At 48.2% G+C, this 15,235-nt stretch overlaps 2 protein-coding genes across 2 annotated transcripts in view; one reads left to right on the forward strand and one right to left on the reverse strand.

Annotated features, from left to right (window-relative positions):
- Positions 1-15,235, forward strand: part of UHRF1 (ubiquitin like with PHD and ring finger domains 1) — a 65,161-nt gene that overhangs the window by 14,491 nt on the left and 35,435 nt on the right. The window contains exon 5 of the mRNA XM_090289409.1: positions 9,013-9,098. The gene's annotated coding sequence lies outside the window, so the exon portion shown is untranslated. The remainder of the gene's footprint in view (positions 1-9,012; positions 9,099-15,235) is intronic.
- On the reverse strand, positions 81-10,823 carry ARRDC5 (arrestin domain containing 5). Its single transcript, XM_090289412.1, has 3 exons — positions 10,571-10,823; positions 8,944-9,149; positions 81-639 (listed from the first exon to the last, which is right to left on the reverse strand). The coding sequence occupies exons 1-3, from the start codon at positions 10,821-10,823 to the stop codon at positions 112-114; spliced, it is 987 nt and encodes a 328-aa protein (XP_090145538.1). The 3' UTR covers positions 81-111.

The raw sequence follows: 15,235 nt of genomic DNA on the forward strand, positions 1-15,235 counted from the left end.
TTTAGGCAACGTGCTTCCTACACCCAGATTCATATGAAGGCCATCTGTGCAAGACAAAGAAAAGGCTGCTGGTGGAGTGATAAAGCTTTTAATATTTAAAAGTTTGGGCACTTAATTCTGGCAATCCTCACTCAGGGGTAACTGTGACCCCTCCTGCAGCTGGCAGCTATCTGAGTTCAGGGGGTTGCTGGTGATGATGATGGGAACCTTGGCCTTCACGCTGGTCAGGGACCAGGGCAGGTGGATGGTACTGACCAGCTCATACTGGGTGCTCATGATCTCGCCATCCTGCATGTCACTGCTCACAGACAACACCTGCGGGAGGTTGAAGATGCTGACAATCTTGGTGGTGTTGAAGGGTGTAATTTGGGTGTTGGCCTCCTGCCGGAGAAGCTCACTGCTGTCCACTCGTGACCGCCGCTCCGCCTTGGGTGTGAAGCCCTCGTACTGCACGTGGCTGTAGAGGGCAAAGATGACAGTCTTGATGCACCTGCTGGTCTGATTGTTGATCTCCGTGGTGAAGATGACCCTCTCTCCTGGCATGAAAGTGTTCTTTTCCATTTGGATCTGTAGGCAGATGCTGCCCTGGCCGCAGCAGTTATAGGTGATCTTCTTCTCAGTCTCCACAAACAGGGGAGTCTAGAAGGGGCGGGGTTGGGGGAATGGACAACTGTGAGGGACTGTGGCCACAACATCCACTTGCCTGTCTAACGTCCCATTATTTTAACTCCTCCAAGCCTTGAGCCTTTTGGGATTCTCCTAGTAAGAGGCATGGAGATAGAATCTGGAATCTTGGGGATTTTGTAGCCAAAGCCTGGAGTCTTCTCCTAGCTTACTTTAATCAAAGTCCTTTGCCATTCTGAGTATCAATTTCCTTATATGTAAAATAGGGCTAAGAAATCTGCAAGACCCTAGCTTCATCCCCAGCTCCGTTACTCACTTGCTGTGTGACCTTAAACAAGTGGCTTGACTTCTCTGAGCCTTGGTCTTACAGTTTAAGCCCCAGACTAGGGCTTATCCAAATCATTCAGATTTAAGGAGGAAATATGATGGACTGAATCATGAAAGGAAATCTGTAAAGTTGAAATTATGTAATGTGTTAAAATAAATGCATCAAAATGCAGCCCTCATATCAACTAGTCAGCTGCTGGATTGCAAATAAAGTCACGTGTACATTATATTTAATGTGTGGCTTGGGTAACATTTTATTTAAAACATTTCATGTAATGTGGGAAGGCTTAGAGTGAATGTGCGTGCTTATTCCCCTAAGCATGGAAGAGAGAGAGAACCTCCAATTTCCCATTAGTGACTTGAGGTTGGTGACCTGAAATTGACCATGTTGGGAGTAAATTTACACCATGGAGATTGGCAAACAATACAACATTAAGGCTGTCTTGTTAGCCATTTACTAGCACAGCACTGCCATGTTCCTGCTTTATCAGCAGGTAGGACTTCTCCCAACCTGCTTCACAGTTCTGTTCACTTAAGAAATAGACATCAGTATTGCACAACTGAATGCACTTAACACTATTGAACTGTACACTTAAAAATGGTTAAGTCCTGGCTGGTGCGGCTCAGTGGATTGAGTGCTGGCCTGCGAACCAAAAGGTCGCTCGTTTGATTCCCAGTCAGGGCACATGCCTGGGTTGTGGGCTGGGTCCCCAGCTGGGGGCATGTGAGAGGCAACCACACATTGATGTTTCTCTCCCTCACTTTCTCCTTCCCCCTCTCTCTAAAAATAAATAAAAATCTTTGAAAAAAACAAAAAAGAATGTAAGTGGCTTACAAATAAATAAGTAAAATTTAAAAAAAAAGGTTAAGATGCCCTGGTCCGGTAGCTCAGTTGGTTGAGTGTCGCTCTGATATGCCAGAGTTGAGGGTTTGATCCCCGATCAGGGCACATACAAGAATCAACCAATGAAAGCATAAATAAGTGGAGCAACAAGTTGATGTTTCTCTCTCTCTCCTTTTCCTTCTTACAAAATCAATAAAAATGGTTAAGGTGGCAAATTTTATGTTATGTATTTTTTACCACAATTTAAAATAAAAATAAAACATTAGCCCTGGTCTGTGTGGCTTGGTTGGGCATTATCCTGCAAACCAAAAGGTTCGATTCCCTGTTAGGGCACATGGTTAGGTTGTGGTTTGGGTCCGGTCAGGGCACAGGCAAGAGGCCACTATGATCAATGTTTTTCTCCCTCTTTTTCTCCCTCCCTTCCTCTCCCTAAAATCAATAAGCATGTCCTTGGGTGAGGATTAAATAAATAAATTGTTTAAAAAATTAAAGAGATAGAGATCTAGTTGAAGCCCCATGGACCCCTCCCCAATGCCATTACCCCTGCCTTCCCAAAGTTAACCATTATCCTGAATTTGGAATTTATCATATCTGTGCATTTTTTTAAAAAGCTCAAACATTGTTTAAAAATACAGCTCAGATACAGGAAACCCCACAAAGCAAATGTATACCTTTGTGAATTATAAGGCCGGCCCTCTTGTAATAGCCACCCAAGTCAAGAAGTAAAGATTTGCCAGTTTCCCCCAAAGTCCTTCATATGTGCCCAGCAACCTACTCAGCCCCCAGAATGCAACTATCCTGAATTTTATAGTAATCACTCTCTTGTACCTGCACATGTTTATATGCAGGGACCTAAACAAGATATATGGTTTTAGAAAAAAAGCATGTAAAGAATAATATAAGTCCTGGCTGGTGTGGCTCAGTGGATTGAGTGCAGGCCTGTGAACTGAAAGGTTCAATTCCCAGTCAGGGCACATGCCTGGGTTGCAGGCCAGGTCTGCAGTTGAGGGCATGTGAGAGGCAACTGACTGATGTTTCTCTCCCTCTCTTTCTTTCCTCCCTTTCTCTTTAAAAATAAATAAATAAAATATGTAAAAATTTTATAAAAATTAACTAATTGTAACCTACCAAATTAATATTTTTTTCTGGAGCACTCTATTCTATTCTTTTATTTAAAGTTGATTGCAACCCACCAAACTGATTTTTTCTGATATTTTATTTTTTAAAAAACTTTTTACTTACTGATTTGAGAGAGAGAGAGAGAGAATCATCAGTTTGTGTTTCACATACTTATGCATTCATTGATTGATTCTGTATGTGTCCTGACTAGGGATTGAACCTGCAACTTTGGAGTATTGGACTACACTCTAACCAACTGAGTAACCTGGCCAGGGCTGATATTTTCTATTATACTTATTTTATTCTCTGTTCTTTTTTCATATATATAAATATATGTGAGGACTTCCGGCCAAGATGGAGGCTTAGACGGACACGCTAGGTCTCCCTCTACAACTAGAGAGGAATACAACTACTTCAAAACAAAGGATAACTAGAAATTCCAGAAAATAAAACTACACGGAAGTCCAACATATGAAGTTATAAACCAGCGGTGCCATTTGGGCAGGTAAGAGTTAAAGAGGGCAAAGCTGTTTGCGGAGCGGCGGGGCGGCGAGGAGGAATCCCGGCTGTGCAAGCCCCTGGCGGTGCGCGACACCGGCGCTGGGGAGAGCGGCCGCCGCATCGCCTTGAACAGTGAGGCCCAGGGGGGGCGGGAGGACGGATCCCGGTCTCCTAGCTGAATAACTGTGTGAATCCATCTTGGACCCCCGCCCCCAAAGAAAGCACCACAGGGCTGCGAAATAGGTCGCGGACAGGCAGGCGCCAGTCGCTGATTTGTGACGCCAAACGGCGCCGGTCGCTGGGTCATTACGAGTACACAGGCACTGCCCCCGACAGCCAGCCCAAGAAAACAAAACGCATCTGTCAAAATGAGGCAGACAACTATAGAAATACCGGTGACACAACTCACCAGGCAGCAGATAGAGAACCTGACAGATGAACAGATAAGAAACCTGTCAGAGGCTCAGTTCTGGGCCATTGTTATCAGGTGGCTTACAGAATTCACAAAAGAGCAGGAAAAAGATAAGAAAGAAGCGAAAAAATTTCATAACGAAAGGAACAAAACCGCATACGAGATAGAAGGTGAGAAAAAATCCAGAGTTCATTTCAACAAACTGGAATATGGAGAAGGAACAAGCAGTCAACCAATGCAGCGAGAGGAAATGGGAAGCAACAATGAGAGGATCAGAAACCTCTGGGACAGCTATAAAAGGCCCAACATAAGAATCATTGGTTTGCCAGAGAATGAGGAAGATGAACTAGAACTTGAAAAATTGAGTGAAAATATAATAAAGGAGAACTTCCCAGACTTGGAGAAGGGAATAGACTTGCAGGTCCAGGAAGCAAGGAGAGTTCCCAAGAGACTGGACCCAGGGAGAACCACTCCAAGACACATTATAATCAAAATGTCAAAAATTAAAGATAAAGAGAGAATCTTAAAAGCAGCAAGAGAGAAGAAAAGAATTATGTACAAAGGGGTCCCAATTAGACTATCAGCTGACTTCTCAAGGGAGACCCTACAGGCAAGAAGGGACTGGCAAGAAATATTCAAAGTAATGAAAATCCAAAACCTACAACCACGAATACTCTATCCAGCGAAATTGTCATTCAGAATAGAAGGACAGAGAAAGTGTTTCCAGGATAAAATAAAACTGAAAGAGTTCATTAGATCCAAACCACTGTTATATGAGATGTTAAAGGGACTGGTTTAAAAAAACAGAAGCTAGGGAGATGAAACAAAGGCAAACTAAATAGGCAACGAGAGTGGAAAAGGAACTGTGGGTACGGGAAGCATATTGGGGGGAGGTCAACAGGGAGGGGGAATGGGGAAAGGGAGGGAGATGATATAGGAATTGGGGATCAAGGTAGGAGGGAATGGAATAGACGGAGAGAGGTTGGGAGGAACTGTATGCACAACTAATGGACATAATCTAAAAGGGGGGGACAACTGGAGGGAGGGGGGCCACCGGGTGGAGGGAAGCAGAGGGAAGGGAAATTGGCACAAATGTAATATTTTAATCAATAAAACACATTAAATCTGAAAAAAAAATATATGTGAAAATTATGTGTGTGTGTGTGTGTGTAAATGTTTGCAACCCACTAAATTGATATTTTCTATTTTGGTCTTGCCTGTTCTTTCATTTTATAGAAATATGCTTGCAACCTGCTGAATTGATCTTGCCACCCACTAATGGGTCATGATCTGAGGTGGAAACACTGCTCCAGGTCCACTCTGTTTCCTCTTGGATACCTCAGGCGACCCTCACCCCTTTAGACCTCAGTTCCTGCCCCTTTGCCTGTGGCCCTTGCTTCTCTATGAAGGCTCATTGTAGGGAATTTAGGTTATAATTTCCTCTACTCTTACTCAAAATTTTGTGACTGGCCTTAAGGCCCTGCAGGAATTAAGTAACTTGCTGCTCTAACTCAGGGCCAAGTCAGTAGATCTGTCCTGGTCTTGAAGGAGGTGCCTAGAGGTACCAGTGGTTGTCCCAAAGATGTCCACACCTGACCAGGTGGCGTGGGCCAACTGGCCCTGATTCCCAGTAACATTTCCAATGCAAAGCCAACTTTGGAGTTCCTAAACCTGAGTTTTTTGGAACCCTGTATTTCTTCAGCATATATGAAACTTCGGGGAGATTCATTCATTCATCTGGTTTTTATTTGCATCTACTTGGTGCTAAGTTAGGGAAAACCCCTAGCAGTGATGACGTGCTCTGGTTGAGGAGATGGATGTAAGTGGTACATCTGAACACAAAGCATGTCATTTCTGTTTGGGATAGTGATGAGGCCGTGACCGGATGCAAATGGTGGGGTATGACATAAGGGAAGTGGGGGTGGGGGCTCCCTTAGAGTTGATGGTTAAGAGGGGACTCTAGGACAAGCTCCTCTCTCAAATGGTACTTTCTGTTGGAAGAGGAGATCGTTCACATCTTCAAAACTAATGGTACAAAGAGTGGAGGGGATGTGGAGAAACTGGAACCTTGTGTATTACAGGTGGGAAAGTAAAATGGGATCTGGCTGTGGAAAACAGTTCCTCAAAAGGTGAAACAGAGTTGCCATCTGGTCCAGCAGTTCCACTGCCCGAATCCACTCTAGAAAGGAAGTGGACTCACGCCCACACAACAGCTTGTACTTAAATCTTCACAGCAACACGATTCATAATAACGAAGAAATGGAAGCAACCCAAGTGTCCATCAATGGGTGAACAGATACACAAAATGTGGCCCGTTCATGCACTTAAAAAGGTTCAGCCTTAAAAAAGGAGTGAAGCACCCACTGACACTTGCTACAAAGCAAAGGGACCTTGAACATATAGTGCTCAGCAAGAGAAGCAAGACACAGAAGGCCATATAGTGTCTGATTCCATTTATGGGAAATGTCCAGAGCAGGTAAATCCAAAGGTAGAGTGGGGGCTGGAGACAGGGCAAAGGGAGGCTGGGTGTGACAGCCAAGGGATGCAATATTTCTTTTGGGAGTGATGAAATGTTCTAAAATCGATGGTGGTTATGGTTACATAACTCTGTGTACACTTCAAATGGGTGAATTATAAGGTACGTGAGCTATATATCTCAATTAACTGTTAAAAACAAGGTGGAAGGAGAAAAGTTTCTTTGCTCTTGGCTCCCCAGCTCCCCTGTCCCCTCCCAGGAGGCAGTGTCTGTTGCCAGTTGCTCTGCTCTCCTTCCAGAGATGTTAGTTACACCTGCAAGGAAGTAATTTGTTTCACCACCAACGGTGCCAGCCTAGACATGCTGTTCTGAACTTTGCTTTATTCATTCAACCCAGTGACTTGGAGATCCTGACAAGGGAAGTGGTCTCATTCTGTTTCTGTCTCCCTGTCTCTCTCGTTTCCAGTTTTTCGCCACTATAAACAGTGCCGTGAGAAGTCATGTTGCATGTGAAAGAATATCAGTAGGAGAAATTTCTAGAATGGGAATGGCTGGGGAAAAGTGCATATTCATTTTAACATGGACAGATGTGTCTAAATTGCCCTGCATATGGCTTGTGGCAGTTTATTTGGCTATCAGCAATGCAAGTGAGTGAAGACATGGCTTCTGAGCAAAGATCCAAAGGATAGAAAGGTCACATTATAGTGTTCCAAGCAGAGGGGACAGCTTGTGCAAAGGCCCTGCAGCAGGACTGTTCCTGGTATATTGGAGGAGCAGGGAGGAGGCCTGCGTGACCAGAGCAGAGTGAGCGAGACAGGGAGAAGGAGGAGGTGAGAGCACAGAGGGGATGGGAGAACTTGGGCTTTTACCCCAGGGAAAGTAGGAGTCCTGGACAGCTGTGGGCAGAAGAGAGCCATCACCTGACTTCCTCTGTCTTCTCTGAGAAGGACAGACTATTAGAGTTTAAAACTCTGCCTCTACTTGGACTAGAGCAGTAGCCTCTGCCCTGGTCCCCCAGCTCCTGCTCTCATCCCGCCCCACACACTATCCTGCCTCAGGACCTTTGCACATGTTATATCCTCTGGCTGACACACTCTACCCCCGTGGCTTTCCTCTTCTCCTCTTTCAATTCTCTACTAAAATGTCACCTCCTCCAAAAGGCCTCCCTTGACCAGTCAGGCTAGAACAATACTGAGTAGAAAAAACACAATATTTTCATACTCTCAGAACTTATCTGTGATAATTCCCTTGGCTGCTATAATAGCGATATTAGCTCTTCTCACTTCCTGGGTACCTCCTATGTGTTAACATTGTACTGAGTGCTTAGGAGTCCTCACAGGTATCCAAATGAGGGAAATATTATTGTTATTGTTATCATTATTATTAATTATTTCCATTGTATAGATCAGGCTCTGCAAGGTGCTATTAATTGCCCAAGGCCATCTGGCTAATGAAGAGTCTAGTGGCGGAGATATAAAGTGGGGTCTGACCCAACACCAGTGCTATGCCCCCAACTCCTGCTTTGTGCCCCCTGCACAACAGACTAGCTCTGAAGGGTGGCCTTGAGAAGGGTCATAGCCTGCTCAAGGACACACAGGGAGCAGGTAGCCTTCTGCTCATCTCAGGGCTGATCCACCCCTCCAAGCATCTACCTCTCCTGGCACCTTCTCAGACCACCCTAGGAGGTTGACTGGGCTAGAAATGATCCTGTTACAAAGATAATAATACAGCTGGTGGCAGCAGCAACAAGATTTACTGCCCTATGCCAGGGACTCTGCAAAGCCCTGGACTTAATTAAGTCCCCTCATTGCTCCCTCCATGACCTAGGAGGCAGGCACGGTCTCTATGTCATTTTACAGACAAGTACTTAAGGCACAGAAAGGAATGGTCACTTTTAGAGGGTCACACAGAAGGTAGGTGGGGGTCTGGGACTTTAATCTGGATCTCAGAAACGAAAATGCCAGCCCTCTCAGCCACCACACTGACAGCAAATGAATCCCCAGGAAGGTGAAGTGACTGTGGCCGATGCTCCTCTACCCACTCGACTGCTGCCTCTGCACCTGGGCCTCCGGAAGCCATCCAGAAAACCTCTGCTCAGGCAGACTGATGTCACATGCCCTTCCTTCTCCTGGGATGGAGGCCACTCCCTTCCCTTGCTTCTTGGGTGGGGGAGGGGGACACCATCTGCATTGTCTGAGGGCTCAAAACCCAAGGAGAGTCACTGAGTGTCCAAGCCTCTCTCTCTCTCATTCAGGGGGTGATAAGGGGGCCTTGGCTCAGTCTTGACTTACTGCAGGGCCAGGGATATGGGGGCCTAATCGTTTCTGTGGGGGGCCGTCCTGGGCATGTAGGGTGATAAGCAGCATATCTGGCCTCCTCCCACCAATAGGGACAACCACAGATGTCCCCACACATTGTCCAGTGTCCCCTGGGGAGCAGAATCACCCCTGTTGAGTCCCATTGCCTTAGCTCCTGCCCTGGTTTCTGATTAACATTTGTGAGCTCACTGGGCCTAGGGAGCCGCCAACACCTTTCCCTTCTTTCCTGCCAGGGCCTTCTCTGTCCCTTTCCCGCATACATGCCCCCTGCCTCCTTGGAGCTTTGAGGACAAGCCCCACCTTGCTCCTCCCTCATTACTACCTGCAATGTGTTTTCTCTGTGGAAGTCCGAAGTCCCTTGAACCAACAAGTACATTCTCTTCTTCGCTAGAATGTGCTCCCGGCCCATGCAGGAGGCTTGCAGGAAGTAGAAGACATGGCCAATTTTGCTGGTGAAGGTAGAAAGAAGCCTGGGAGGTAAGTTGAAATGGAAATCAAAGGTGTGGCTGCCTGCACTTAACCAATTATCTGAAAGCAAAACACACCAACGCCATCAGAAGGTTCTAGAAGCTTTTTTTTTTTTTTTTTTTTCATTTTGTTTTCCTTTTTATTGTTTTGGTGGGGAGGTTGTTCTGGACCTGGCTTGTCTATCCCTGTGCTTTTAGGGACCTGAGTGACCAATAAATATTAGGCCTAAGCCTCATCTAGGCTGGAAGGAGATGATGACCTGGGGTGGGTGATGTGTCTGGCATGGTCACTCCAAAACACTGACAGGGACTTGCTCAGTTCTTCCTTGGGCCTAAAAAACCAGTCCTCAGGACTCAGTTACACATTCATTCAACAAACAGATCTTGAGCCCCTGCTGTACACCAGAAGCTTTTAGGCAGCAGTTATGGCAGTGAGCAAGGCAGGCAAATCTTGCCCTGTAGAGCTCAGTCTTCAGTGCACTGTAAGCACAGCATTCAATGGGTGCTTAATATTTGTTGATTGATTGAGTGGCGACTGCGGACCAAGGAGAAACTCACACTGCCCCCATTTCTGTGACCTTATTTATGTTTTATTTTTTTGCATTTCTCCAAAACCTTCTTATGATCGTTTTTTCCCCACCTGATGGCAACCGAATGACACCAGGGACCCTGTCTTCACTGCTGTATCCGCAGCCCCTGGCACAGTGTTGTGTGCAGTAGGTGCTCAAGAAATGTGTGTGAAGTAAATGAATGAACCTATTACAGGTTTAAGGCTGGTGCTTTTGAGGGGAAATACAATCTCTTGGAAATAGGGAAGGAGGGGTAGTGCCTAATGCTGGGGTGGTACTGGGCAGGGGAGTGTTTTGGTTGAACGAACTAACACTTACCAAGCACTTGCTGTATGCCCTATACAACATAAGCCCTTTACAATCCATTAAATCATCAAGCCTTCAAATAAATCTTATGAGGCAAGACTTCTTACTTCCATTTTCTAGATGGCTTAACTGGGACACAGAGGCCATGTAATTGCTGAGCATTAAGATGTGGCATCTTGCTGTTCTTTCCCCAGATATCTGCACAGCTAGCGTCCCTCCCATTACTCATATCTGAGCTCTGTTGCACTTTGGAGAGACCTCCATGTTATCATTGTTATTATTAATTATTTCCATCGTACAGATCAGGACAATCTAGGCTCTGCAAGCTGCTGTTAATTGTCCAAGGCCATCTGGCTAATGAAGAGTCTGATGGCAGATATAAAAGTGGGGTCTGACCCAATGCCAGTGCTTTGCCCCCATGACCAGCGACATATGTCTTGTTATTTTTGTGTACGTGTATCTGATGGTCACTGTTTTACATGGATTCCCTCCCAGGGAGGAACCATTTCTGATATTCCTGGGGTTTGGTGACCAACTAACAGATGTGTTTACCTTCCAGACCCAGGTTCCTATTATGGTTAGGGTTGGCTGCCCGCCTTGTCCTTACCCTTCACTGAGAACGTCTTTGTCTTGTGTACATAATTGGCCTTGTTGTTGCAAATAACGTCTCTGCTATAATCACGGGATGCCCCAATTTCTTCGTTCCACTCCACGTAACCCCTTCCCACGAGCTCCACTTTCAAAATGGGGTCCACCAGGGTGCTGTGCAGGGTTAGAACTACCTGCCCTCTTATGCAGGAGCCGGCCAGGTAGACCGCATCCTTGGGGAGCACTAATTCAATTGACTTCACCACAGACATGGAGGGCTAGGTGAGTGGAGAAACATCCTCCCCTCTTCTCCATGCCACTGAGATGCTAGGTTCCTTGGCCGCAGTGAGGTCACTGTTTGTGACATCATCCTGCCAGGGTTCTGGCAAGGCGTTCTCAATGACCAGGAGGAGGGAAGGCAAGGTTGTTGCTTGGGAGCAGGCAGCAGCTTGGGAATCCTAGAAAATAACAAGCAAACAAACAGAAAACAACTATCAGATGCCAACATTCTTGCCACACAGGGAACACCTGTCATCATGCCAGGGTTTTAGGAGCCTCAGGTGGGAAGAATTCATCTAACCACTCAGTGAGGTAAGTGCTGTGAGCTCCATGTACACATGGAGAGGCAGGGCGAATGAGCCCAGAGATATTTTCTGCTGCATCAGATGGCCCCCAAACAAATGTGTGCCTCTCAGGATTCACACATTGTTTTTAGGGCAGACACAATCATTTTCATTTTAATGGTTCTGTGTTAGGGGAAAAAAGAAAAAAAAAAGATGTGGCCAGGACATGAAATTGAATGTGAACTGAATGAAGCTGCTGAGAGCACTGTGTGGGCCACCTACACAAGGACACCGTCATGAAGAATTATCTCTGCGCAACTGACATTTCTCTTTATGCCTGATTCTTCTCCATTGGATGGGAAGTGCCTTTAGGTAGGGACTTTGTCTCATAAGCTTTGTGTCCATCAATGTCTACTGGACCCAGGACCTGATTCAGACAAGGGAGGTCAATAAAAGTTTTGTTGAATGTCTTACTAACCTTCAAGAGCATATTATTTTGCCAAAGGGAAACCGAGGTCCTTTGCACCCTAGTGGTTATTCCTGGTGCCTGATTGGCATGTGGGCTGATGCCTCAGGGGGAGTGATACTAAAGCAGAAGAGGCACTAGGAAGTATCCGTTCTCCAGACTCTGGCAGGCCTCATTTATTGTCTTTGCTGTGCCTTGTTTTAATTTATGTGATGTCTTTTGTGGACATTGACATCTTGTCACCCTAAAGGTTTTGTAAGTGTCTTTCAGAGATGCTTGGCATAGCCTCTTATTCATATTTGTTAACTAAGCCAAGTAACCCCTCTGTCTCGCAATGACTAGAGAAATGGGGTCCCTGCATCACTTGTCCTCATGGGCTTTTCTGCAGGGAAAGCCAGACACCTTTTTCTGTGTCACTTAACTTCAGATACTCAAGGAGCCTGGGCGGTGCCCTGCACCAACTGTACACAAAGAATGTATTACCCCTTTGGGCCGTGCTGAGTTTTTGCAACAGTAGGCGCAACAGATGATGTTTTCAGCAGGAACAGACCAGGTTCCTGTGGCAGTTGTTCTCAGTTTGGAAGGTCTTATTTGCTTCAGAAGCTCCAGTAGGCATGTTGGATACTGGCTCATACCTGTGACGTGGTCTATACATGGCTGATGGCTGGGCACTCAGAAATGCATTTGGTGGTACAGACAGAGTCCTGAAGTTGGGGAAAGTTAGCAGCATCTGGATTTTGTGTATTGGAGTGTATTAGTTTCCTACGGCTGCTATAATAAATTACCCCAAATTTAGTGGCTTAAAACAACACAATTTCTCTTATAGCTCTGGAGGTCAGAAGTCTAAAATGGGTTTTAAGGGGCTAAAATCAAGATGTTGACAGGACGGTATTCTAAGGGTATAGGACAGAATCTGTCCCTTGCCTTTTCTAGTTTCTAGAGGCTTCCCACCTTTCTTGCCTCTTGGTCTCATCATTCCATCCCCTACTTCTGTTGTCACAACTCCTTCTCTGAATCTGACCCTCCCACCTCTCTTTTGCTAATCAGGACCCTTGTGATGACATTGGGCCAACCCAGATAATTTAGGATATCTCCGCATCTCAAGAGCTTTCAGTTAATCCCATCTGCAAAGTTCCTTTTGCCATAGAAGGTACCCCATTTAGAAGCTCCAGGGATTAGGATGTGGACATCTTTGAGGGAAGCATGATTCTGTCAACACTGGGGAAATCAAAGCAGAAGTACCAGTGCCTGGATGGAATGGACTCTACACAGTGTCAGAGAAACCTTGTAAATATATAAATGGGAATTCATCACTTTTCTACTCATAGCCCTCCCATGTTACCTGCTGTTCCTATGAGAAAGACAAAAGTCTCCTGGTGGCCTATGAGGTATTATCTGGCACCCCTCTGACCTCACCCTTCTCAACCTCCCATCTGCTGTGTCTGTCCAGCTACTGGTCTCCTTGCTGCTTCCCTTACTACTCTCAGACTTTTCTCCACCTCTGAGCTTGCACTCCCTTCCTGGACCCATCTGTCCTTGGTTTCTCCTCTCAGATCTCAGCTCAAATGTCATCCTCTCAGAGAGGCCCACCTCTCCACTTCAACCTGACTATCCTTTCTGCCCACCCTCACATGGCCATTGGTCACTCTCCAGCTATTGCATGTAGTGTCTGAAATGATTTGCTTCATTTATTCATTTCTTGCCTGTCTCCCCAGATAAGAACTTACCCTCCGGGGGACCCACACAGGGTCAGCCTTGCCCATTGCTGGGCCCCCAGCTCTGACCTCCCTGTCCAGCTGCTTTGTAGGTGCCTAGCATGTGTGCCCGCCAAGACTGGCCAGAGCAGAGAAGGCAGGGCAGAGGGGGCAGGGCAACCCTTCCCGCCTGGACAGCCTGGAAAAGGCGGGAAAACGAGGCGGGGAAAACCCAGCAAACAAGTCCGTGGGTGGGTACAGTGGGAGTGCTGGCAGGCCCTGACATTAGAAAGTGGGGCTGGGGGCGATCAGGCTGGCCATCTGTGTGCAGGCAGTCTGGAGGCCCTCCACGTTCTCTTGTAGTGTTTAGACATTGATTCCCGCCTTCCTTGCCCTGCGTGCCTGGGGTGGAGGGGCTGCAGGAAACGATTTAGTAGGTCTGGGGGTCTCTACTGTGGGGGTCCGTAGGGCTCCTGAGGGCACGTGTGGTGGGAGACCCAAGTCCCACCACTGGGCCCCATAGTACACTGGGCGCACCCAGCAGAGCGCGCAGGGCTGGGCGGGACCGTGGCCCGCTGGGGAAAGGGGGGGGTGGATTGAGGCGGGGGCGCCCCCCCATCCCCTTTCTTGCTTCGCGCCACTGCGGCGGCCAATCACCACGCAGTTGCCCGCCCCCGACGTGGCCTCCCGCGGTCCCGCAACTCCCAAACGCGAGTTTTCGCGGGAAAAAAATTAGAGCAGCTGGCAGCGCGGCGGGCAGTGTTGGCAGACTGGGCGCTCCGGGTCGCACGCACGCTTGCGCCGGGAGCCATCGTCAGGCGGGGCAGGCGCTCAGGCAGGCAAGTGGTCGGGACGGCCAGAAAAGTGAGCAGCTGGGCGGATTGGAGTGCCAGCCGGGTCGGGGGTGAAGTGGGGAACTCGGAGCACTGGGCACTGAGACTTTGCAACTTTCCGGAGCGGCCAGAGACGCAAGGCCAGCACCGGTGCCCGCGAGCTCCGCGCTGGGGCTACTCTGCACGTGTTGTCGCTCTGTGCCCCAGCCCAGCCGACCCTGGGAAGTCAACGTCGGAATTCCGGACTTGGGCAGGGGCGAGAGGAACATCACTGGAGCCCCGCGGGGGTCGCGCCGGCTGGGTGGGGGAGGGCGGCTGGGAAGGATGTCAGGCTCCGCGCCTGCGCGCGGGGCGCCCCGCGATTCAATTGTCGCGCCCGAGCCCGATTTCGCGCGCCCTTAGTTCCCCGGGCACAACTGGGCCAATGGGGAGTGAGCGGGGCGGGGCGGCTTGGTGCGGCAGAGCCAATGAGCGAGGCGTATCAAGTGAAGGGGCGGGCCCTGGCGCGAGTGGCCCCGCGGTCGGTCCCGGCGGTGGGGGTGGGCGTGGGCTCTCTGGCGTGACCCACGCTGGCGGGAGGGAGGGTAAGAGGGGCTTGGAGGAGCTGACTCCGGGGAACAAGAGACGGCGCGCGGGGCCGTTTTGGGGCCCAGGTGAGTCGCACGGCGCGCGCGGGGGTGGCCGGGACGGGGCGGCCGGTTGCCATGGCCACCTCGGGGCTGGCCCCGTCGCGCACGCGCGCGCGGGGGTGTGGGGGCTGCAGACACCGAGGGTCGGGGGCTTACGTGTCCGGTGGGGTTCCTCCCTTTTGATTGCACTTAGTTGAGTTCCCAAGGACTTCTGAAGTTCCGATCTACGCCGGACTTTTGGGTTTCTTGTGTCAGTACTAATACAGTGAATGAATGAATGAATGAGTGAATGAAAAAACTCGACTCCTCATCGTTTGGCTGTGTCCTTCCTCCTCTGGACCTTAGTGTCTTTTTCCTCTGAAGGGGTGTGTGTATGTGGGTTGGACTGAGTAGTCCAAGATGCAGTTTGCTTTCCCCTAATTTTCTCTTTTTCCTAAACCCTACACTGGTGTTAGTCATTTATGCATTAATTCCATAATTGACTCTTCCAGGCCCTGGG

This window comes from Furipterus horrens, unplaced genomic scaffold (assembly GCF_987537825.1).
Source record: "Furipterus horrens unplaced genomic scaffold, mFurHor1.1.pri manual_scaffold_10, whole genome shotgun sequence".
NCBI classification, from domain to species: domain Eukaryota; kingdom Metazoa; phylum Chordata; class Mammalia; order Chiroptera; family Furipteridae; genus Furipterus; species Furipterus horrens.

Excerpts from the sequence above, each read along its gene's own strand:
- ARRDC5 (XM_090289412.1), bottom strand. The coding sequence starts at position 10,823 with ATGTCTGTGGTGAAGTCAATTGAATTAGTGCTCCCCAAGGATGCGGTC. Across the intron at positions 9,150-10,570 it reads AAAGACGTTCTCAGTGAAGG|ATAATTGGTTAAGTGCAGGC; the intron begins GTAAGGACAAGG and ends TTTTGCTTTCAG. Across the intron at positions 640-8,943 it reads ACAGAGAAAACACATTGCAG|ACTCCCCTGTTTGTGGAGAC; the intron begins GTAGTAATGAGG and ends CGCCCCTTCTAG.